The following is a 26,263-nucleotide window of genomic DNA, read 5'->3' on the forward strand; positions in this document are numbered from 1 at the left end:
CTAAGATGTTAGAGCTGGCTTCAGGAGGAAGAGCAGGAGTTTGGTTTGGGGCACATTCACCTGTAGGAGTTAAATAAATAAGTTATTGGAATCTGAAATTCGAGAGAAGAGTGTGGGATAGGGCTATAAATTTGAGTTCATCAACTCAGAGATGTTAAAGTTGTGAGAGTGTGTAAGATTATTAAGGAGGAGGTGCACATAGAGATGGTAGGAGGTGCAAGGACCGAGAGTTCAGGGGTGCCCCAGTGCTACGAGCTTAAGAAGTGAGAAAGAATCAGTACAGGAGGCCTGAGAGCAAGAGGGGCTAGTGAGAAGACTAACCCTGGAAGAGTGCAGGGTTCTGGAAGCCAAAGGTAGAAAGCGTTCCAAGGAGGAGAGATCAGCAGGGTCAAATGCTGCTTGTAGATGAGAACTAAGTACTGATGATTGAGTTCAGCGAAGCGGAGATTCTTGACAGCCTGACAGAAGCATTTTTATTGGCCCGTTGGAAGTGGGTTCAGAGAGACTGAGAAGTACGGAACTGGAAGCAGTGAGTAGACACCGCTTTCAAGGAGTTCTGCTGTAAGGAAGCTCAGAGAAGTGAAGTGGCATCTGGAGGGGTTACGTTGAGAGATAATAGTGTGGATAGTCTATTCTGACTGGAATGGTTAAGGAGAGGGGGAACATTTTATGATGCAGGAACCAGAGGGAAAAATTGCCGGAGAGCTTTTCTTGGAAAGATGAGAGGAGACGCTTTAGCGGAGGAGTTGGCCTTAGATGGGGTGCAGATGATTTCCCTGCAGTAAGAGAAAGGAAGGCGGAGGGCACATGCCCGGATGCAGTTAGGTTGTAGTTGGACGAGCCTGCTTGGTTACTTCTATATTTTTTAGTGAAATGGGAATCTAGATCACCTACTAAAATTCAAGACGGAGAGGATGGTAGAGGATGAGGAAGGAAAAGACAATATGAAATCGGTGTCTGAAAGAGGGGGAGAACATATGGACTAGGAAAATGTAGTGTGTTTGCTGGTCAGTATTAGGGGTCTGGTCAAGGTGAGTGATCATAAATTCAAAGTGAGTCCAGGCCGTATGGTTGTGTGTTTTTGTCTGTACTAACCCACCTGTATGGGTGTAGGTCTGGAGTAGGCAAAGTGTTGGGTTAACTAGCATTTGGGTGTTGCCATAAGTAACCATGAAGCAAACAAGGGCAAGAGAGCAATTGTAATTACAGGCTATGGAATTTGAAAAGTTGGGGAAAGAGAGAAGTAAGGTCATGAAATAGTGAGAGGCAATGAAAGGTAGTAGGACAGGGGTGGTCTTGGTGGAATTGAACAATTAAAAGATGTTGGTTAGGGTCCTAGGGAGAATGAGCTGATAGTCAGATAGTAGAACATTTGAAATTTAAATTAAGGAGATCAGTTATTTGGTAATGCCAGTGTTCAGGGTATGATCCTGGTCTGAGATTGAGTGGAGGACAAGATCACTGGTGGAGAGGAGGTACGGCACTGAGAGGCCAGGGTATTGGAATAGTCACTTGTATGGATAGTGAAATCAGTAAGAATTATGACAGTTGTATTGCTATTAGAAAGAATGGTAGTGAGCCTGAAGCTAATTCTTCAAGGAGTGAGGTGGAGTCAGTTAGAGATAGGTCCCTGACTTCAGCAAGAAAGGGTGGAGGGTAGTATAGTCTGATCACAGAAGAGTGACTGATGGGGTCTTCAGACACAAAGAGGAAGAATAGCTTGAAAGTGGCTATTTGCTGGCCTAGTCCTGGAAGAGGGATATAGTAGAGAAGATAAGAGGGCTGTTTTTCCATTTGGAAGGGCTGTAGGGAGAGCAGTGTCCTCAGGGAAAGATGACTTTAGCTAGAGTAAAAGGCAGAGATCATTTAAGAGAGAGATAGTAGAGGATTTTTGCTGATGATTGACCTTGAAAATCAGGAGCCACAGGAGTTGGCGGGAACTAGAAGAGGGAATTAGTCTGGTGGCTTTGACTTCTTGTGGGAACTCTTTAAACAGAGATAAAGGGTGTAATGAAGTTAGTCTTTACGGTTTTTAAGATGAAATGATGGGCTGTAGGAAGATGGAGTGGTGAGGGGGAGGGAAGGGTGAGTCCTGCAAGCGTCGCTCACAGTTCTGGCATCTCCTCTTCACTAGCCAGTGGTGCTGGGAGGCTGGGGAGAGATGGAGGGATGGTCTTATCTTCCAGAGCACTTGAATTTCTGATGCCCTTCCGTAACTCCTACTGGTGGAGGCTGAGGGTGGGGAGTGGAATGGGTGGTCTTACTTGGAACACAAGGAACTGAATAAGTGCTCAGTTGTACAGGGTAGAGTTTATCAGCTCCATTTTATATGTGAAGGAACTGAGACTCAGAGAGGTAGAGCGTCCTGCCCAAGGTCACATGGCTGCTGAGTAGTGGAGTGAAAGGAGACGCGGCAACCTGAGACAGTTAAGTAGACGAGGAGCCCAGGCTCAGCAACATTCTGAGATGATACCAGATGGTCATCGGAGCCTTCATCTACTTTCAGATCCTACAATACACTTGGATTCGTACTGAATTCTAAATGGGAGATTGAATCCAGTCTTCTCATATTGACTGTGTTCCTTGTATAGTCCAAAATCTTAAAAAAAAATTATGGGAAACAAACCCAAAATACTGCTTTCTGATAGTCCTATTCTTAACCTACTTCTAAATTCTGTTCAGCCTTATCTTCTCCAGGGATCATTCCTTGATTGGTCTCCATTGAACTTCATCCTCATACAGTGAGCTTATGTGTTAGAAATACTGATGTGTGTGTGTGCACGCACACGCACGTGGGTGCATTTGTTTTATGTTCCTAGTTAGATAATAAACACTCTGAGGTATTTGTCCTTTTGGTTCTGTACTCCTATCAGAAGCAATGTGATTTAGTCAGAATGGGACCTGGTACATCTGGGTCTGCCACGAATTTGATATCATACTTCAAATCATTCACTTCCCTTCTCTGGCCTGAACTTTATCTGTAAATGAAGAGAGTTTCACAAAAATCTCAGTGTTCCTTGACAGTTATAGTATTCTGTAATTCAGTAGCCAGCTATCAGAATGGTTGGCTAACTGATACCTATGCTTGCCTTTGAAAGGAACAATTAAAAAGTATTATTTGGCATAGTTCTGATTACTTATTGTGCAACGTAGTGTCATTGTAAGGTGTGGGCATTAGCCAAATAGGATCAGAGTGAGAAACAGAGCTGGAGAGTGGAAGGGTGGGGCCAGATGGTACTAGTAATATTTGTAATTGCGGGACTGAGAAGATTCAATGTGTTTGAAAATCATTTGCATTGAGGTGGTAGTTGAAGCTGTGGGATTCCATGAAATTTCAGAGAGAGACTGGACACAGTGAACAGCGCCAAGGTCAGAACTTCCAAGAGAATCTATGTTTAGAGGGCATCTGGAAGAAAACCTGGGGAAAGCCAGTAAATTTTAATGACAACAGAAGTTTAGAGAGAAAAGAATCCCAAGAGAGAGGCAGGGACAGTTGGATCAGATATTGCAGAGGAGTTGAGGAGGCAAGGACTAGGGAAATTGGACCCCTGGGTTTGTTCCTGAGGTCATTAATGACGTCCAGAAAGCAGTATCAGCAGAGCCGTTAGGATAGAGTTCAAAATGTGGTGTTAATGATCCTTACATAGATTCAGCAAATCACTGTGGAGTTTCTGCTGAATGGCCAGTGTTGTGTAAAGTCTATGCACGTGTACACACACACACACCCCTTTCCCAAAGGAGACTGGATGGGGCATGATGAAGGACACAGGACAGGGACTTGCGTTGAACCTGAGAAGGGACGTGTCATCATCTAAGATAGGAAGAGTGGGCTTGGATGCGGGTATGTTTATTCAGCGAGAGACAGGCAGTTGAGGCAGTCTTTGCCTTATTACTTCAGTTTTTCAGTCATATTAGGCTGTGGTTTCTAAAACATAGATCATGTTGATACAGTTATTGATTTGATGTATCTTATTAATAAATTCTTTGGATTTTTCTCTTTATTTTCCTCCACCTCTTTGTAGGGTTATTTTTTACTATGAGCTGCCAATTTGAAATGCCCTTCTAAGCTTTCACTGAACTTTCTTTCTTGATCCTTCCACCTCTCTGACCATTTTTTCTTAGACTTGTACCTCTAGTCTCTATTCTATGAAAATGAATGTAGTTCTGTTCACTGAATCTCAAATTTCTTAGTGCTTTAAATCCTGTCCCTGGGCTACATGATTCAGTTTCATGGACGTAGCTATCACCTAACTGTAACCTCTCCAAAGAATTTCAAAGCTGGAAAAGTTTTGTATTTCCACTCACTTGATGAACACATCCACCTGTATACTTTGCAAGAGCCTCAAATTCAACATCAGAATCTACTGCGAATTTCCACAGACCATTCAGACTTGCTCTTTTCTTCTGCATTTCCTCTCTGTCATTGTGTGCCCTGTTCCAGTTGTCTATTAATGGTTTCGTTCAATAGCCTGTTAACTAATCTGGCTTCCTCTAGAGGTTTTCCCCCAACTGGTGCTCCATCACTCAAGCAGAATCTCCCTTTGCGTGCAGAACTGATTATATAACACTTCTGCTCAGAAATGCTTGATGGCTTCCCATTGCCTGCAGGATAGAATCCGAACTGTTACCGGGGTGTCCTTCTAGAACCTTCTTTCTGTGGTATCTTCATAGAACACAGGGCAGCCTTTCTTGTCCCTACCCCTGCCGTGATCCACAAAGCCTAGTCACATTGGCTTCCTGGATAATCTGTTTACTTACGCTGTTCTCTATCTGGAATGTTTTCGCTTTTCCACTCTACCATCAAGCACTGTTCATGGGCCAATGTCCATAAAAAATGACACGTTTTTCCAGGTCTGTGTCACCCTTTCCCAGTCATACTCAGTCCTTTGCTTTTCTACGCTGTGGTGTTTTGCAGACCAGTCTTACAGCACTTATCACTGTCAGTTTCATAGACAGTTAGATAGGAGTCGGCCTCTCCCCTGAGGATTTAATTTGGGGTTCACCTAATATTGCCGTATCACGTGTATCTTCACAGTGCACTCATCCAGCACAGGGTGAGCAGTAAATCAGACCTGCCTGAGTGAATGAGTGAATGAGTGAATGAATGAACAAATGCACGATCAGGGAAAGTCTAAAGCCCTTTGGCATACTGGTACATGTTTCCCTGTGGATGCCTTAAGGCCACCTCGGTCTTAAAAATCCCACGATGGAACTCGTCAACTCCCCAACTCCCCAAACGACCTACTTTTCTTTGCTCTCTAACTGGCACACTGGTTCCTCAGTCAGCAATACTTGTGATCATGTTTTGGCCCTTTTCTTTCCCTTCTCATCTCGTCAAGTCAGTTGCCAAGTCCTATGGACTCTGTCTCCATGCCCCTTGCATCCCCTCCTGTTTCATTTTTACTGCTAGTAAAGTGCTAGTACTGCCCTTGGTACCTCTGTCCTGAGGTCTCCTAATAGTTTCCTGGCAGATTTTCCTGCTCTAACCATCCGTTCTCGGACCTGTTGTCTAATCAAAGTGGTCCGCCTCTTACTGTAGCTTTAATATGCCCTGAACGTCCCTTTTTTTCTCGTATTTTCCTTTGTTTAGTAAAACTGTTGAGAAGGTGATGAACCTCTTCTGCACTCTGGGCGTCTCCAAATACCACCTCTTTCTTAAAACCTTTTCCAAGGCCCTAAGTTAAAGCTGTACATGAGCATTCCAATTTCCAAACCCCCACGTGCTTTCTCTCTTGCTCGTTCGTTTTTCATGTCCCACGTTGTGTTTTTTGTGCACCTGTATTAAGTACATTGGCGTGAAAGCTCACTAGGGGCAGCAGCCCTGTGTTGTTTATCTCTATCGAGCAGTTCCTAGAATAGTAGTATCTCGTATATAGTAGGTGCTCAAGGGTATTGATGAAATTAAACTGAGATATGAGATAACCAAAAGAATACGCTAGTGAAGAGAAAGAAATTTGTAGTATAGGAACTAAGAAAAGACCTTTTTAAAAAAAAATAGTCAGGTCATTGGTAATTATTGAAAGCCATTTTAGGGCCTTGATCGAGGCAGAAGCCAGATTGAAAGGAATTAGGGAGTGAGTGGGTACTGAGAAAATGGAGCCATTGAGGACAGACAATTTGCTATAATGTGGAAGGTAGCGAAACTCTTGAGAAATGGAATATGGTCTGCAGATTTGGAAAGAGACTTGCGAAGGAAAACCACATGTGGTGTTTGAAAGAAAAATCAGTGTGCCGTCAGAAATGCAAATGCCAAGTTCACTACAAGTCATGCGTTTTCATTTTTCACCTTGGCAGAGGAGAAGCACTCCAGTGAGTCAGGCCACTGAAGCTAATAATGAGTTCCAGTGTGCTGGGGCTGCAAGGTTGGATTAAGTATGCGAATCACAGAATAAGAAGCCTTGTAAGCATAACCATGTTGGGCATTGGCAAGGGTGATGTTACTGACTCACTTGAGTTTATATTCCTGTGTTCCAGTTCAATCTGATGAAATTATTTATTGAGAGAGAAGAGTTACTGAGCCAGCCATATGTATTTTTTAGGGGGTGTCTCCCCTTAATTATTGCAAGTATGTTTTGAAATGTAAGACATTGAAATAGAATCATTAAGCTGAGAAACCCTAGCAGTGGAAGCTGTTGATGATGTGTGGTAGGGCCAAGGAGGCAGACAGTGAAGGTCTCTTCCCTGTGCTTGAAATGACATTCTGGGGGAGACTTCTTTGGCCTATCTGTAGTTAGTTAAAAAAAAAAAAAAAAAGAAGAGAGAATCATTACTTAGCTAAATTGGAATATTTTTCAAGTGTATTTTAAAAGGTAGATACCGTTACAATCACTTAATATAAAAACACTGGTAAAATCACTTAATGTAAAAAACAATGAAAATATTTAGAGAAATTGTGGCTATATTTCTTAATAGGATGTCATTTCTGCTTCTCCATAAGCAGGGGTGTTGAGTTACACAGTGACAGCCCAGTGCTCTTGAGATAAGTACAGCTGTTGGATTTTGTTTCCCTTTGACTCTTTTATAAGAAATACAGTATTGGAATGTTTCTATTTAGTCTGTGAGTCTTAGCTTCATATTCGAGAGTAAGGCTGTGGTTACCTAATTAGGAAATACGTACATATATATACGCATACAAACACATGTACCTTTTGGACAATTTAATGTTTCAATATTTATCTACATACTGTGTGAATATTTCAAAAGGTGAAATACTCATTTCTGAAACCCTGGACTATGTTAGAACTAAAAAGAATATCTAAGCCATGGTTCTTAACCTTGAAGTCCCTGATAATTGTAAAAAAAATTCAGAGGATAGCTTTTATGAGATTTTCAAAGAGATAATACGTGATCATCCAAAGGCTAACCACTGAAATAGTCTAATTGGCACTTTTCATAGATAATGAAACTGTGTTAGGGAGTGAAGATTAAGTCAAGTGGCCATGGATACTGCTGTTAGCTGGATAGGACTAACATCCCGGTTTCTCAAGTCCCAGCTACTTTTTCTGTAACCATTCCAGTGGAAATAACAGTAAAAAACAATTCCCACCAGTTGTTTAAAGATTATTTGTCACTTACTTACGATAGAGCCTCTTTAATAGAATGTTTGCTCCAGTGTCCTAAGAAATGGAAATGGGGTACTAGATATGGTTTATAAAATAATACGCACACAGTAACTCCTGAAGGAAAAGGGAACTGTGCTTACCTTTCCCCAACCTTGTTCTACCCAACCCCCCTGCTCCCCCCCGCCAGGTTTCTTTCTCATTTTCTCTTCGACATTCTAGTCATGGCCTCTGATGAATTTGACTCGAATTATCCAATGTTTTGATCATTGTCATTCACTTTTTCACTCATTAATTAGTTCAAGCAGTATGTCTTAAGTGCCTTTTCTATTCCAGGTACCGTACTAGGTCCTAGGAATAGAACTTCCCTCTTAAGGTTTGTAGTCCAAGGGGAGTTAGTCAGGGAGTTTTGCAGAGTCAGGCTCGCTGTAGAGGGGCTGGCGTATTTAACGATCTTAAAGCAGCCCAGTGTGGTTGGACTGAGAAGAGCAAGGAGAGAGAGAGACAAGAGGAAGCTGGAGAAGAAGGCAGGGCAGCTCATGGAGAAGAAGGCAGAGGCCATGGTAAGGAAAGAGCAGTGGGGAACCATTGAGGCACTTCAAGCAGGGGAGTGGGGGCTCATTGCGACTTTTTGGCTATTATGAATAATGCTGCTGTGAGCATCTGTGTACATTTCTGTAGTTTTTTGGGTGGACATGTTTTCATTTGTTTCTGAGTGTATATTTAGGAGTGGAATTACTATGGTGACTCCATGTCACTTTTTGAGGAACTGCCAGACTGTTTTCCAAAGTAGCTATACCGTCTTATGTTCCGCCAGCAATGTGTGAGACTTACATTTTCTCCACAATGTTGGTAACATTTGTTATTGTGTCTTTTTGATTACAGCCACCCTGGAGGGTGTGGAGTGGTATCTCATTGTGAACTCCTCGCCTTTTCCTAGCAAGGCTTTTAATTTTTAAGCCTGGCATTTAGGATTCTCAGTGTCCTGAAATCAGGCTACCTTTTTTAAGCCTTTTATCTATTTAGTTTGAGTAAACTACTTATTCACAAAATATGCCCTGTACTTTCCCAAGCTCTTTTTAAAAATTTCTTTGCGTGTATGTGTTTGTGTGTGCTTGTGATCTGCAAAGCCTTGGTCTACGCCTTGCAGTCCTTCCATAAAGGCTCAGCTGAATTTCTTTCTCCTTCATTTGAACACACCGAGCCATGTGGAAGAGTAGATATTTGGCCATTTTACCTACAAAATAGCAGCTTCAAATGGTTCAACTTAATGTTTTTCTTATTTTCTCCAATCCTCAAATTACTACTGTTGCCTTTGAGTTTTTCCTCCTGGCCCTTGTTTATGCCTCTCATGGTGTTACACTGACGTGCTTATGTGGTGTAATGTCTCCTGTGGGGCTGAAATCTCAAGAGCAGAGGCTCTGTAATCTGGTGTTTTGCACATAGTAAGGGTCATGTAACTGTTACAAATTTTTAAAGGCATATGTGTAGTATATAAGGAATCAATATACACAAATGAATCAGTGTAAACATAGTACATCAATAAATATAGCTAACGAATACAAATGCAAAGGTGTTGGAATGACTAGACTTATTGAAAGAAATTAGTAAGAATAATGTAGGACTGGTTTCTTGTGGAAAATGAACTTTCAAGATAAGTTTGAGGTGGTTAAAAACGATAGTTGTCAGAAGAGAAGACAGTTTGGAGGCTAAATTAAAAGATACTCAGAGCAGAAATGAGAAGAATCTGATTCTCATGACCAGTGGCAAGGAACAGATTTGTTGTCTTCAGGAGTGAAATGTAAGCTTCGAGCTAGAATGAGGTGTGGTGGAGAGCTTTGGCACTCTGAAGGCTATTGTGAGATTTAACCTGATTTGGAGGCAGTTGGGTATCAGTGCATGCACTTTCATCCTGACGAATACAAGTGCTAAAGAATTGTTGGAGTGATGCTTGACAAACATCATTATATTTGAGTGTAACGTATTAGAAAGTGATGAGACTAACATCTCTGAGTGAATCCAGTTATGCGCTGATTCCAGCTTTTTTCGGTCAAAGAGTATTGAGCTAGAGTGAGACACGAAAATGGGAAATAAAAATATTCAATGTGAAAGAACGGAAGGGAGGAAGGAAAGAAAATCTGAACTGTTTCTTCATGGAAATTACTTCATGCAGTTGGAGTGTCTGTCAAGTTGGGGTAAACAGTTTTGGGAAGTGTAGTTCTGTGGAAAACGTAATAGGCAAAAATGACCGTTAATTTTTACTCACATTTTTCTCGAAGAAAGGTTATTTTTGATGACGTAATTCTGTCTCTTCTGGTAGGACTGCCATGTCCTTTTTAGTACTTCTGAGCTTTTTTGTGTAGAAAAAGATGATTTTAAATTATCAATTCAAATTGGAAATCTTTCGCTTCTAAATCCAAGAGAAACTCCTTTGATGACTTTCATTCTCTATGACTATATTAGTCAGCTCAGTCCTGCAGACTTGTGGCTTCAACAGCACAACTTTATTTCTCCCAGTTTGGGAGGCTGAGAAGTCTAAGACCAAGGTGCTGGCTGACTCGGTCCCTGGTGAGGACGCTCTTTGACGGGCTTGCACGTGGCTGCCTTCTGGCTGTTTTCTTACACGGCTTTTCCCTCAGAGGTGAGGTGCAGGGAGCCACGGGCTTTCTCTCTTCCTCTTCTTATAAGACCACTCATCCTATGAGTCGTAACATATACCCCACCCGCATGACTTCATTTAACTTTAACTGGTGGCAGAGCTTTCTGGAGGTAATTATAATCACTTTGGGACACAGTGAGCATCAGTGTCGGAGTTTTTGAGGGGAGGGAGTGAGTGGGAGGCACCAGTCAGTCCATAGGAATGACAGACTTCATTTCTAAACTGTGCTCACAGTGCCAGCACGTGTGCCCTTATAGTGGGAAAATACTAATTTTTGTAATACTTCTGACGTAATATTATCCAAACACCCCACAATTTCTTACTTTGTAGATATGAGGTCTTTAATTGTAGTTCTTGTTGTTTTTCTTCCCCAGTAAATCCATGGGTACAGTCACTGGGGGGACATTTGTATTCTGACTATAAAATGTCACAGCTGAAAGTAGTATTAATGAGAGGTGAAGCAGCAGCTTTGCCATGATGTATTTTTTAATTTATGCGCCTAATCTGACTTGGGGTGGGGAAATTTGTGTGTAATAACACTCATCTGTCATAAATAGCAGCTAAGACACGTGGTGCTACATTTTTTTAAAAGATGCTTTACATGTTTTATTGCGAGCAAGCTGGGGAAGCAGTCTGTGGTAACGGGTCTTGGAGTCGTAAACAGTAACAGAAATGTCTGAGAAGAGGAGCTTGTAGTCGGGTAAACGCAATAGTGTTATGGGTATTGTGATGGGACTGTGTACCGTGTACAGTGGAGGGAGAAGTAGCCGTGCCTGCAGGATGGATAGGGGCAAAGAGGGCGTGGGAGTACATGCAGGGCATGACAGGCAGAGATAGCAGAGTTGGCAAAGGCACAGGTGCGTGAAATGGCTAAAGGACTCGGGAATCTGCAAGCCGTTCCTAGTGGGTTCAGACAAGTAAGGGCTACAGTGAGATGCACAGAACAGAGGCCAGATCATGGGAGACTCAGGTGTTGTGCCAAGGAGTGTGGGCTGGAAGAATCTCTGGATCCTTAAGGGCATTCAGATTCCCACCATGACGGCAGTTTTGGAGAAGAAAGAAGCTTTAAAGAAGAAAGTGAGCCAGATTATAAAGTCCTTACTGAGCGAGGAGGGGTAATTGAAAGGTGAGTGGAGGGTAGTAACAGAAGCTGTCTAGCCAAGCGTTATGAGCCTCAGAGGAGGAAGGCGTTTATGTATGAGACGGGGAAGTAGTGTTAGTGTGGGAGCGTGAGCGAGGAGCTGGGGAGGTGCTGCCTTCCCCTTTGGGCTTTGTTAGACGCGGGAGAAGAAAACCTTCTCTAGAAAAGCCTGCAGAGAAGTGGATTCCTGGAAGGAGATCTCAGCTGAGGCAGAGAAGTGGAGGAGGGAATTTGGTTGAAGCTGTAAGAATTTATTCAGTATGGAATAAAAAGTCCAGTATTAGGTTAGAAAGAGTTAGTAGCTGAAGGAATACTTGGGCAGGGAGAATGGATGGAGGAAACACATAGTCAGGCTAGAAGGGCTGGCAGTTTCGAAGAGGACAGGGGTGACTAGGATAACAGGAATGTCTGGATTGAAGTTTACGTGGTGAAGTTTATGGCCTCGGAGAACTGAGGACTCAGGTGGCCTTGGTTACTTAATGAGGTTAGCAGACTGCAGTCTTTGCTAAGAGTTCAAATGTCTTGCCAATGACAAGATTCTAGTTCTCTAGCCTTTTATAATTTTTAAAGGAGGTGGCTATGTAACCAAAGAGCTCTAGTCTAATGTGGAAAGTGTTAAGTGCCGTCATGAGTATAGATAGAAGTGTAGATGACTGCGAGTTGTTCCAGCTGGAAGACCTGGGGAAGACTTCTTGGAAAAGGTAGCTTTTCTGCTGGATCTCAGAGAGTAACTAGGATGTTAATAAACAGATTGGGATAAATGGGCATTCTGTTTCAGAATGGCATGGACAAAGGTGTGAATTCAGGGGCACACAGAGCTTGTTTGTGTAAGAGTTTATAATAAACAGAGAGAGCTTGACCTCCGGATGAGCAGGGGAAAAATGGAAAAGAGCAGTGGAAATTAGATTGTATTTTCTCAGTAGCCATGATGATCAGAAGTTTGTGCAGAGCCTGTATGACAGGAGAAAATGAACTACTGAAAGTAAGAGTTCTGTGTTCTGTGGCCACCTTCGGTTTGAGGAGCCACTTCATGTTTATCCCAGAACTTTTAGTGGTTCTGTTGGTGGTGGTGGTGGATGTGCATTTGTAAATGTTGCTGTAATCACAAGAAAGGTACCTTGATATGTTCCCATCCTTGACCCCTCCAGCCCCTCCCTCATTGCTTGCCTGGAGTTTAAAACCTTTTAGTGCTTATTCAAATACAAGATTGTAGATCATAATGTTGGCCCATGTTTATGTGTGTCTGGAAAGAGAAGTTAATATAATTAAAGGATGTTTGCCACACTTTTGCTTGAAAGACTGGCTCTTTGAGACTGCAAAGTATTGGTTGCAAGACCTGGTTTTGTTTGTTATTTTATTTCTCTTGGATTTGTTTATTTCATCCTTTGGCTCTAAAGAACTGTGTGGTGTCTTAGTGGTACATGCTGTAATACCCGCTTGGTACTGTTTTCCTAGGTGCACGTTACCCATGATTCCAGATTGTGTTTTATTGCCTTCAGGTGTTTTTCCTGTTTTCCCAGGAGGTCACAGGCATACGGAGTAGTATTGCACATTTCAACTTGTTCAAAGTAGACTTTGTGGGGTGTTGATTGCTATATTGCACTTAGAATTATATTTGGTGTACAGAATATAAAACTCCATTACAGTGATTTTAAAAGTTGAACTTCGTTTATCTTACATAACAAAAATTCCCAAAGTAGGGAGTTGGTGGGGATTCAGCTGCTCACCAGGAAAGGAGTTTATGCTTTTCTGTGTCCTTAGCAGGCCAGCACATTGCTCATGTGTACAAGATGGCCACAGTATTTCCAAGCTTTACGTTTTTTGGTCCAGACCGGAGAAAGTGGGAAAGTTTAAGGGCTACCTTGCTATTTCTGCTCTCCTGTATTAAGAAGATAAGAAGCTTCCATAACAATGAATGGACTTCCCTTAAATCTCATTGACCAAAATTGTGTCACATTGTTCTCCCAGACATGAGGGAGCCAAAAGCAAGCATGTCCTTGTCCTCTTGGGCTGGGCACAAACTGCCCTCATCAAAGTCAGGAAAGAAAGAGGGTGTGTATATATATGGAGTAGGCAGCAAACACTGTCAAAGTACTGTGCCTAAAGCTTAATTATTTCACTTGTTTTTTAAAAAAGTTAAAAAAAATTTTTTGGGAGGAGGGAGGTAATTAGGTTTGTTTGTTTATTTATTTATTTATTTAACTAGAGATACTGGGGATTGAATCTGGGACCTTGTGCATGCTAAGCACGCGCCCCATCACTGAGCTATATCCTCTCCCTACTTGTTATTTTAATGCAGATGGCATTTAATTTATCATGCATTGGCTACAAAAAAAAAAAAAAAAAGGGAAGAAATCATTCTCAGCCTATCAGTTTCTCTTTCCTTACATTATAAAACTAGATAATTGAATTTCTTAATGACTGTTCCTTTGTATAATATTATAGGTTCTTAGATATAAAAAAGTAGCCACAGTTATACTTTGAAATACTTAATAAAATAAACAGATGGTTGTAGTTGAAAAAAGATTCTGAAATGTTCCCCCTGGCATGCCATTTTGATCCATTTAAATGAAGTGACAGTTTATTTTGGGGGAGATGCTTTTCACATTGTATAAATATGTAAAAACATATTTTGGATGGCATGATCTTATACATGGAAAACTGTTAAAACTAATAAACAAATTCAGGGAAGTTGCAGGATACAAAATCAACATGCAGAAATCAGTTGTTCCTATACACTAACAACGAAGTTTCTGGAAAAGTCATTAAGAAAGCAAATTCACTACAGTAGCATCAAAAAGAGTAAAATACTAAAGAATAAAATTAACCAAGAAGGTTAAAGATCTGTATGAAGAAAACTATAAAACAGTGATGGAAGGGACTGAAGAAGACACAAATGAGTAGAAAGTTATCCCATGTTAATGGATTGGAAGAGTTAAATCTTGTTAAAATGTCATTGCTGCCCAAAGTGATCTGCAGATGAAATGCATTCTCTGTAAAAATTTCAATGGCATTTTTCACAGATAGAAAAAATTATCTTAAAATCAGTATAGAACCATAAAAGACCTGAAATAGCTAAAGCAATCTTGAGCACAAAGAACAAAGCTGAAGGCATCATACTTCCTAACTTCAGACTGTATTACAAAGCTATAGTTATCAAAACAATATAAACAAAGACACATAGACAGTAGAACACAATACAGAGCCCAGAAACAACACCACACGTGTATGGTCAACTTACCTTTGAAATGGGCACCAAGAGTGCACAATGGGGAAATGATAGACTCTTTAGTAAATGGTGTTGGTGAGAAATGGATATCCGTGTGCAAAAGGATGAAATTGAACCCTTGTATCACTCACACACAGAAATCCACACAAAATGGATTAAACATTTAAAAGTAAAACCTGAGTCTGTAAAACTCCAAGAGAAAAACAGAGGAAAAGCTCCTTGGTCTTGAGAATAGTTTCTTGGATTTGACACCAACAGCACAGGCAACAAAAGAAAAAATACACTAGTGGGACTACATCAAATATAAAAAGTTTCCCTTTAACAAAGGGAACAGTCAGCAAACTGAGAAAGTGACCTACAGAGTTAGAGAAGATGTTCTCAAAAGTGGACATACTGATCAAAGGGGGCAAATTTTCATTTTAAAACAAAAATGTGGTTCTTGGATATTATCACAACCTCAAGATGGGTTTATTCCATCAGAAGCTAATGAAAAGTTTTGACTTTTGCTGTGAGACAGACTTTTAATATGTTAGGAATGAAGCTTTAGAAAAATATATTTTTTAATCAGAACTTTTTCAGTTCAAAGTGTCTGAGATTTTTCTACCATTGATTTTTCTTACCGTAAGTAATTTTAAATGTCTTTTACTGATAAAAGGAAATGATGTAGATCATTCAGTTTGTGGCATAGGTATACTGTCATTGTGTTTTTGAATTTAACAAACACAATACGTTTAATAGTATACACAGGCACTGAAATCAATTTTGTGGAAAACAAAGATACAATCCTCCCTCTTGGGATGCTTAAATGGAAGTTGGTGAGACTAAATTTACATACCCAAGATCACTAAACAGTAAAAGGCAGTATGTGATCAGGTATCAAAAGTTCTACAGAAATTTAAGAGAACAGTAGTAACCGTAGAGTGCGATTACTTAGTACAGAAGAAGTGGCTGTTTAAGACAGGCTTGTTAATAGTATAGAATTTGGTTTGGTGGAAAGGTACCAGGTACAAAGACAGTCCATCTTTCCATCTTTATCGTCTGCTCTTTTGCTCATCCAACCCTGTCGAACTGTTCGTAGTTTTTCTCAAATGTTCTGTGCTCTTTGATGATTCTATGCCTTTGCAGTGTTTTTTGTTTAGTTTTGGGATTCCCTCACTTGTTTGTCAGCCTGGCAGTTTCCTGTCTTTCAAGACTCAGACTCCTCTGTAAAGTCTTCCCTGAACTTTTCTGGGTAGAGTTAGGTGCTTTCTTTTCTCCCAGTTTATAGTCCTCTCCCCTTGTCTTCTCACCCGTGTGTGTGTGTGAGATTAGAGTTGTTAGCACATTGCACCATTTACTTACTTGTCTGTCTCTTCTGCAAGTTTGTGAGCTTTATGAACATGAGGGTTGTTCCGTGTTTATCTCCAAATCATGGTGCCTGGTGTAATGGTTTTGCACATTGGCATGTTCGTTGGATGAATGAATGGATGGTTGAATAAAAAGAAAGAATTAACCTGGAGTGTATTCAAGAGTCCTGGGGAAGACTGTCCACAGGGAATGTGGACGGTAAGAATACTTAGCCTTGAAGGAATAGAGCTTGCAATTTATCAGTATTTGGAGATAAGATTGACTAGGCAAAGTAGGACTAGTTGGCACTGGAAGTTTTAATAAATAATGGAGTTATAATTAATAAAATTTCTGAAATTGGTTTTTCAACACCTCCATTCTTCAAACGTACTGTGTGCTTTTGTATCTTGTAGTGCTTCCACTTCTCATTCAGAGAATTCAGTGCATACAAAATCAGCCTCCGTTGTATCATCGGATTCCATTTCGACTTCTGCAGAGAACTTTTCTCCTGACTTGAGGGTATGTATTCTAAGTTCTGATGAAGCATTTTCTGTTAGCTGTTTGTGGCCACATTATCAATATAACTTTTAAGTAAGCAAGAGGCATTGATGAAGTATTCTCAAAGACCTGAGTCTTTATATAATATTCCAGAACTGGCCAGCAAATTTGGAATTCTTATTTACTTGTACAGGAAAAATGTGTAATTTATCTCTGAGTTTGAGATCTCTTAAGTTTTTTGCCAAACGATAATTAGTGAATTTCATTGCGGTATAAAAGATTTTCATGATTACTCCCCTAATGCTTTACTCCTGGTAACAGCTAATATTTATTGAGTACTTACTGTGTGCCAAGTATTGTTCTAAGTGCTCTGATGAAATATCTCTTGTAATACTTCTGTCAGTTCTGTGAGGTGGAAATTATTATTATCACCATTCTACAGATGATAATAACTCAAAGAGAGGTTAAATAAATATGTCCAGAGTCTCATAATAAATTTAATTGCCAGTATTCTGGCTCATCTCGTCTAGTTCTGAAGCTAAGTCATTTAAATACTGCAGTTATCTCATTATAGTTTGTAAGTATTCATCTGTTCATTAAAGGTCTTATTGCTGTGAAATTGACCACATCAGTGATATCCTGTAGCACTTTGCACATTTTTGGATTTGTCTGCTCTTCTACTATTGCTTAACTATGAGTGCTGGGGAAAGTAAATTTCATATGTGGTCCTGATTTTTAAATCTTACCTTAGAATCTTTGAGTTCTGATCAAGTGACTGCCTTCTCAGTGGTTACACTTACACAATTTTAACTAAAACGTTGTTTTCATTAATGAGGTCATTTGCTGTTGAGCATATATTGAGAATATATCTTTTTCATGTATTTCGTTTGAAAAACTTGAATCCAACAAATGTAAGGAGACAGGTTAGAAATATCTGTAAAGGCTTCTGCATATTTGCCATTATGTTTTGTGAAATGTCATAAAATACTAAATTGGGTATAGCGTAACTTTAAACATCTTTAAAAACAATAAAAATTTATCTTTATAATCTGGATGTATGTTATGCTGATTATAAAGGCTTCATAATATCATTAGCTGTTATTTTGAAGCATAACATACATTTAGGACAGGGTTCATCATTAATAATAGTGGATATAAATCCACTGTTGCCTTTCATGAGCTTACTACTATTTGAATACATATTTTGTATATATATCTAACTGTTGTTTATTCATTACATTAATACACATCCATTAAGGGCCTCTAGGCCTCTTGATAATTTTGTAATTTTTTTGGCCTACTTCTAGTCAGATTTAATTACTTAAAAACATCATTTTAAACCTCATATTGTAACCAATAAAGACTCATACTAGGCATGGGAGAAATGTCATTTTTACTTCTAGGCTGTGCTTATATTATTAATATTTACCTGCTCTTTCTTGCCTCAGATATGGTAAACCATTTGTGTGTTCTTGAGAGGGTTAGTTTAGCTGGGTGCACACGTGAATTGCAGCACACTGTAGGAGGCCTCCGCCGCTGGTTTCCACCGTCAGCTTGTCTGCGTGCAGACCCTCTCTACTTCCTCAGGACACCATGTGTACCATAATAAGGGTGACTGGCTTACACTGGGACAAAATCAGGGTCATAATGTTAATGTATATATTAAATATTATATTTATTTCTTATTTTTATCAGATAAATTTTAAATTTTAGAACAGTTTTAAATTTACAGAAAACTTGCAAAGGTAGTACAGAGTCCCCATATACTTGTTTCCCATATTATTAATATCTTACATCTGTGTTGTGGTTACATCTGTCAAAATCAATGAATCAGTGTGGATACATCATTGTTAAATAAGTCAGTGCTTTATTCAGATATCCTTAGTTTTTACCTGATGTGCTTCTCTTTGCTCCATGGTCCATCCAGGATACCACATTGCATTCAGTGGTCCTGTCTCCTTAGGCACCTCTTGGCTGTGATAGCTTTTCAGACTTTGTTTTTGATGACCCTGACTGTTTCGGAGAGTACTGGTCAGATACTCTGCAGAATGCCTGATGTTTTACCCATTATTAGACTGGGGTTATGTGTTTTGGGGAAGAAGACCACAGAGGTGATGAGCCATGTTCATCACATATCAAAGGCACATACTGTCAACACGACTTATCACTGTTGACGTTAACCGTAATTATTTGGTTGAGGTAGTGTTAGGTTCTTTCACTGAAAAAACTCTTCTTTTTTCCCCTCCTTATCCTTACACTGTACTCTTTAGAAGGAAGTAACTATGCTTAAGGAGCCCACACTTACGTTCTACCTTGCTGAGAGTGGAATAGCTGTGTACTCTTTTCATTTCTTCTGCATGAGATATTTGTCTCTTCCCCCTCATTTATTGAATTCTGCAGTCTTTTATTCATATCAGTATTGACTCATGGATATTTATTTTATATATTACAATCCAGTACTACTTTCAGATTGTTCCAACTCCAAACTGGGAGTTCTTTTAGCCAGATCTTGTGTGTTGTGTTCTCTGTTGTTGTTTTTCTTGTTTGTTTTTTAGCTCTTCCTTACTTTCTGTCACCACAAGGTGCTCCAAGCTCATCTTGATATTTCCTGCCCCATCCTGGAATCATCACCTGTTTCTCAGGGAGCCAGATTTCTTTTATTGGAAAATGAAATTAGAGAAGCTCTGGGTACTAGGTGTGCTCACTTTCTTTCTTTTTTCTCCCCCTCCCCTTCCCCTTCCTCCTCCTCTTAATAAAATACCTTTGTTTTCCTTCTGAAGCAAAAGATCATCTGCGTGCATCCTATTTGGAGATAATATAATGAGTATGTTGATCATATATGCAAGTTTGTCTGGAATAGACTTATTTTATGTCTCTTGTCCCTTCAGGTTTAACATTAGACACAAAAATGTCCTGAATTATTGACTCAGTTAGCACTAGGATACCAAAGGAATCTGTTAAGTTTATACATCAGCTCCATGACTTCAGGAATTGTCCGTATTAGTGCCTTATTAATTCAGCATTTTTCTTAACTTAATGGGGCCTTCAGAGAATATTTATTAGATGAATGAAGAGACAGTTGTTAGATGTTATATTAAGGAGAAGATGATTTGGGGCAACCGAAAGTTAACTGTACTTTCCATAGTCGAGTGCCTGAAAGGGCAGAGACAAAAAGGAAACTAGTATGTTTAGGCTGCCTGTTATCCTGATTCCTCATTTTAAACGATATCTTTGATTATTAGATATGTCTTTGCTTGAATCAGTCTTATGTTTCAGTTGTGGGAGAGAGATGAGTGAGTAACATTTAATATCACTTAAAAAATGCAGCCTGATTTCAAATGTATGTGTAGGGTGGAACGAAGGATGTGCTTCTAATAACTGGAAAACATCTAGCCTGCTACCTGGATAAATACTTGACATGCCTCAACTCATTTAACTTTCACAACAATCCTGTGAGATGCCATTACCCCTTTTGATGGATGAGAAACCTCTCGTTCAGAAGAGCTGAATTAAATCATGTGCTTAAGGGCACACAGGTAGGTGCTGCCCTTTTTTTCAGTCTCCGGTTGGTCATATTCCTGTGTGGCCTTTTCTCCCACAATTTTGCTGCTGCTTAGTGTTTTCAAACATGAAGTGAGATTTTCTTAATTAAAAGGAATATCTTTAACACATTTTTGAGATAAGAAATAGTTTTCAATATTACTTCCTTAATAAATGAGAATTGCTTTTCTAACCAACCTTAAAAAGAGGGTTTTTGTGATAAAATCTCATCTCTCTTCTCAGTTTTGTTAGTTGATGACGTTTTGCTCTTAGTATGTGCACCTTTTGCATCTATAAATTGATAGTATTCTAGTTAATTATAGGGGGAACTGACTGCAGGCAGTTATGTGTTGCTGACCGTGGTTTGGCTCTATGTGTGAGATGAGGCACTTGGTATGGTAGTTCTTAAAGTCATCATTGAGAGATGATTTGAAGTGGGTTAACCGCTAGGCTTCGAGTTCTCCACAGCCTCACTGTTTATTTCTGTCCTGAGCCTCAACATTTTATAAGCTCCATTAGTGCCAGCTTTTAAACAGAAGTGTAAAAAACACAGTGCATTGAAAAGCTAACCCAATTTCATTAAAACTATTAAATCAAATTATATAGGTTTTCTGCTACACATACCATGAAGTGACACTTTTCCTGAAAGGGTAGTGTCATAGTAAATTAATGGCTGTGAAGGCTTCTGTTAAGGATTTCTTGTTCAAGCCAGATTTTTTTGCTCCTGCATCAGTAAAGCAGAATGGAAAATCAGTGGGGGTATGGAACTATTTTAGATACCTTGAACTTGTGTTTACTCGGGTGAAATTCTGTTTTGTGTTACGTTTTCACCTTGTGGGCCTTGTCTGTTGTGGAAAAAGTCATAAACAGATTTAAAAAGTCGTAAACAGATTTAACCCAGTAGATGTATTTCTGAAAAACTGAGCACAGACTCAGGCTTGGTGAATTGAATCATGGGTCCTCAGTGACGTTAATTATAGTATTTTCTCTTTTCTTCATTTGTTCTTCACTTGGCAGTGAAGCCTGTTTAATTTCATTTAAAGAACTTAAAGTACTTTCATACAGAATTTTTAATAATGCAAATTATTTTTTAATAAATTTGCAATTTATAAAATCAGGCTTTCTTTAATAAGATTGTATTTTTACAGTTTGACACTTAGTGGAATTAAGAATCTAGGGAACCTGTGTTTGTTTGGTTTATTTGCTCACTGGAGACTAAATCCCATGAAATGCAGGATTTTAAAATTCAAATGCACAGCTCTTTATTTACAAAGTGTAATTTGTATAGCATTGGACTTTAAATGAAGTATGTACCTTAAATGGTGATGATTTAAAGATAATTTAAAGTCAAGCTATGCAGTATTTCCTTTCCTTTGTTGATGCCTGTGATAGGCACACTGAAGTCTGTCTGCAGTTAGAATCAAATATTAAAATGAAATTGTATTCTGTGTCTTTTATCTCTTTATTTTAGAAGGTCTGTTTGATCTCAGAATATATGTATATTTATATAATTTGTATATATAAAAATATGTAATACATGAGACAAAAGTTATAATATAATTATAATGTAATTTGGGGTTTTGTTCTTAACCATCTACTCCTATCTTGAAATATTTAATGGGCTTAAATTAAGGAAGTGTGATTATCCCTTCAAAATTTGTGTTAAATTTTTTATATTTCTTCATGAACTAAAGGTCAGAGATAATTGGGTTATTTTTTATCTAGAATACGTACAGGAATGTGATATTGATATGTTCAGTCAGAATGAGTTAAGTCTCACAGAGTGGATGTTAAGTAAACAGAACAGTGTCTATTATACATAATTATTTCCATAGCCAGAGCAAAAATTGAAATTAGCACTCACTCATGATTAACACCACCACCCCTCATCCCAACATCCACTCTTAAGAACCTAGGCTTTGAAAAGAACAGCTTAGCCAGATAAAGGGTACTCACCAAAACTGCTAATAAGCCTCATACTTTAACGGGAAAATGTTAGAAGCATTTCGTCTGAACTTAGAAACATGATGATGATGATTTCCTTCACCACTTTTATTCAACATTTTGCTAGAAGTCTAGCCAGTAAAATAAGAAAAGAATAAATTATGTAAAAGAAATAAAACTTTTATTATTTATAGATGATTGTCTATACAGAAAATTTAAGAAAAATCTGTATGTACACTACCAGCACTGATGCTGGATGCAAGATAACTTAAAAAAAAATGCTTCTGTACCTTAGCAAAAATGTTCAGATAGTGTGATTTTAAAAATATTACAGTCACAAGCACAATGAAATTACATCACTCAACAATAAGTCTAACAAAAGATATGCAAGAACTTTATGGAAGTTATAAAACTTTATTAAAGAACCTAAAACTATCTCAAATATGTGAGCAGGCACAAAAGCCTGATAATGTCAGATATTTTCAGTATGTCTTTTAATTCAGTATCATTTCAAATCAAATTTAAGTTTATCTTGCTGAACTTGGCAAGCTTATCCTAAAATTTATATGAAAAGATAAAAGGTCAATATTACTTAAGAAGAAACATGAAGAGGTGGGGATCCATTTAATCAAACATAAAACTAAAGTAATTAGAACAGAAATAGATGAATGAGACATGACAAGGTTCAGGAAGAGAGACTGATACTTACAGGAACTCTGTATATGACAGAGATGATATAACAAATCAGTGGGGAAAGAATCAGCACTGGGTTAGCCATATTGGAGGGAAAAAAGAAGTTGGGTTCTTAATTCATATATGCACAAAAGTTGAATTCATTAGACTAAATATTTTAAAAGTGAAAAATCAAAATTTTAAAATTTTTAAAGAAAATTTACTACTATCTTTGTGACTTCTGTCCGGAAGGAATTTTAAAATAAGACCCAAAAATATTAACCATAAAAGAAACGATTATTTTTGTTGTTACATATAAAAAAAAAAACTCTAAAAGTTTCATTTATAAAAAATGAAAACAAAAAATTTTATTGTGCTAAAGTGGTAAGGACCTTTTCTTGTTTGTTTGAATACTGTTCATCTGACCTCTCTCAAATTCAGCTCTACAAAGGCAGGAGCCTCGGGTGTCTCCTAGCGCATAGAGTAGTGCCTGAATCAATGTGACTTACAAGCTATTTTACACTTGTGGCCAGTTCTATCCTGAAGCTCCGTAGGACACTGGGAACATTTATCCTCCCATTTGCTGTATTTAATTGGTGGAAAAGTTTAGGAATACTCCTAATTGACTGAAACTTGAAACTACTTGTCAGTTACATCCGGGAAACTAAAGAAGGAAAGTCTGTATTTTATTCATAGTTCAGGTAAAATCTGGGCATTTATCCACTAACTCACTGCACTCTTTCAAAATTTCCTGCGTGTTCCGGGGAAAGTATCCAGTAAGACATGGCCTCTGCTGGCATGAAGCGTAGGGTCATGTAGTGGAGAAGGAGGAAGCAGATCAATGGTTATTGTATAGTAGGTATGAAGATGAATGTATACCTTGGGAGTGGAGAGGACACAGCAGTCTAAAGCAGTCTACATTGTAAGTAAATAAAGTGCTACTACATTTAAAATACTTACAAGAAAATACTGGAGGGCATTTATAAAAAAGAATTTAAGGAAAAATAAACTTTCTGGAGAGAAAAAGACAATACTATGAGATATACAGATAAGATGTAATGTTGTCCCCTCTTGTACCCTTAGAGCAGCTGGAATGTGGAAGGTGCTCAGCAAGTGTTTTGACTGAATCAATGGAAGAGAATGAGAAGTACTAAGTTATTTTCTCTTGTATCAAAATGTCATGTCTTTTGAAGAATGCTCATTTCCCCCTTTACTTTCCATTCTTACTAGTCCCCTAGTTCTTACGTCTGATGAACTTGTCTTTCTCTGATGCAGCTCATGCACTACTGTAAGGCTGGTCTTTCTCTGACATCATGATGGACACCCTAGTTTAAAAATTATTCAAGGGGATCCCTGTCTCTTACAGTAGTAAGTGCAGACTTCTAAGCCTTGTGTTCAGGGTTTCTCATGTCTGGTCCTATCACAGTTATCACACTGTATCTTCAGCTCCTCCCAGATACAACCCCATCTCTGTAGACAGGGATTCTTCTCATAGTCCCTCATACATAACGTGCTCATTCAGGGCACGGAAACTACTCATAGCCTCATACCGCGTACCTCGCCCTAGGCAGGTCTTCCGTCTGGCTGTTTCTGAGTCCTGGTCTTCCTAATAAACTGGTGAATGTAGGTACGGTGTTTTCCTGAGTTTTGTGAGCCATTTTAGCAAATTACTGAAACCAAGGACGGGTTGCAGGAGCCCCTGATGTATAGACAGTTGGTCAGATATGCCAGTGACCACCTGGGACTTGAGTTTGGTGTTTGAAGTGGGGGGCAGTCTTGTGGGACTGAGCCCTTACAGTGTGAGGTCTGCACTGACTCTGGGTGATAGTGTAGTAACTGGTATCTGCTGAGAATTGGGAAATAGCTTGATGTGGAAAAACCTACATACCTGATGTCAGAAGTGTTGAGAGTAGAAGATAGAAAAATAGTGTTTTTTCTTTTAGGAGGCTAGTAATCTGAAATCAAAGTGTTGGGAGGGTTGGTTAGTTCTGAGGGCTTGGAGGGAGAATTTGTTCCGTACCAACTATCCTTGGCTTGTAGACCCGTCACTCCAGTCTCTGCCTCCATCTTGACGCGGCATTGTCCCTGGATCTCTGCATCTTCATAGGGATGTCTTCTTATATGGACAACAGTTATATTGGATTAGGGGCCCATCCTACCCAGTATATTCTCATTTTAACTAATTACTTCTGCAATGACCTTATTGCCAAATAAGATCATGTGCCAAGATACTGTCAGTTCATACTTAAGCCTGTCTTACTGAGGGGCACAGTCAACCCCTAGCATGAAGTGGTGCTTTCCAGTCTGTTCCTCTGTAGATACTCACCCTTTGTTGTTGTTGTTGTTGTTGTTGTTGTTGTTGTTGTTGTTGTTGTTGTTGAAGCAGTGACGGTGATGTAATGTTACCCACCTCTTACTACTTGTGGTTTCAGCTGAAAACCACATTGCCCTTGGCAGTGTTATAAAAAGAAAGGGCTTCCTTGTCCTTGAATTTGGATACACTTTAAAATATATAACCAGTAAGATCCATTCCAGATGCCAGTCTGTGGCTCTACCCTGTTCAAATTTTTGTTTGTGTGGTTCTTTTGCCTGCTCTGTGGTTTGTCAGTGAAGTATAAAAATAGAATAAAGTGAGGACTCATATAAAATAATTTTCTCTAGTAGAACTATCCAGTGAAGAATAAGTTCATTATTTTTACATAAAGAAACTGTGGAAGATAGTTTGTAACTTCTGCAGACTTATTTTTCCCTTTCAGGTGATTATAATGTAGTGTTTTGCAGCTTTCAGAAAAATTCTTTCCTGTTTTTCTATTATCCAACATTCCATGTGAAGACTGACCCATAAACTTGCCAACTTTCAGGTCATCATTAGAGACAAGGTTTCTGAATTTCCTTTGTAGTGATTTCCTGATCAGAGAAAGGGAGATAGGTTAGGGTCACGTGGAAAGTTACTGAGCGCTGTGAAAACAGTTTGATAAAGAGGACATAGAAGAAAGTGGGGGGAGAGCATGGTTGGGGAGAGAACAAAACTGAATTATGTTTTAGGAATAAAAAAGAATTAAAAATTTCAATCTGTATGATTTTTTTTTTCCTGACCAGCAAGATTTTAATGTGTTAATAGACTCTTCTTGATAGTTAAGAAAAGGATTCACTATTGTATTAAATGCTATTAAAGAACAGACTTTGAACAATCTTATCTATTGATATAGCCAGAGCTCCGGAGGCAGGCTGGCATCTAACGCATCTGATGGGAAACGGAGTGGATACCCCTTTAGTAACATTACTTTGGGCCAGTATGAGAAAGTGTCTTATGTATTCCAGGGAGGTTCTCCTGGGGAGTTCTCTCTTCTTCGTGTATCTGAGGGTTTATAGCTTTTTCTCTGCTGAAGACACTCCCATGTGAATGCAGGCGAACCTGATGAATCAGCCTGGCTTCCCTGTCTTAGTTTCTCTACTCTTATTTTAGGAAGGTAGGCCCCTGCTGTTTTTGAGTGACCTCTTGTTTTGACCTTGACTCCTTCCTTCCTTTAGTCTGCATTTCTTTTTCATTACTAACACATCTGTTGAGTCGAGAATTCTTCTCAAGGGAGAATCATCAAGTATTATACAACAATTGTTTGCATCTGCTTTATAAGCCTTGAGTCAAAGTCGATCGCTTCTTCCCACAGGTTATCACATATACCTCTTTATTTCTG

At 39.1% G+C, this 26,263-nt stretch overlaps 1 protein-coding gene across 5 annotated transcripts in view; it reads left to right on the forward strand.

The window, feature by feature from the left end:
- MTMR2 (myotubularin related protein 2) overlaps positions 1-26,263 on the forward strand; it is an 85,991-nt gene that overhangs the window by 18,715 nt on the left and 41,013 nt on the right. For 4 of the 5 annotated variants that reach the window (XM_072968939.1, XM_072968937.1, XM_072968940.1 and 1 more), the window contains one exon: positions 16,328-16,433. Coding sequence is in view for 2 of the 5 variants with exons in the window: in XM_072968937.1 (XP_072825038.1) it covers positions 16,328-16,433 (106 nt within the window). In the remaining 3 variants the exon portion in view is untranslated. Of the gene's footprint in view, positions 1-4,717; positions 4,852-16,327; positions 16,434-26,263 lie in introns of those variants that run through there. The other variant, XM_072968938.1, reaches the window with a different exon arrangement.

Source organism: Vicugna pacos, chromosome 10 (assembly GCF_048564905.1).
Source record: "Vicugna pacos chromosome 10, VicPac4, whole genome shotgun sequence".
In the NCBI taxonomy this organism is placed as follows: Eukaryota; Metazoa; Chordata; class Mammalia; order Artiodactyla; family Camelidae; genus Vicugna; species Vicugna pacos.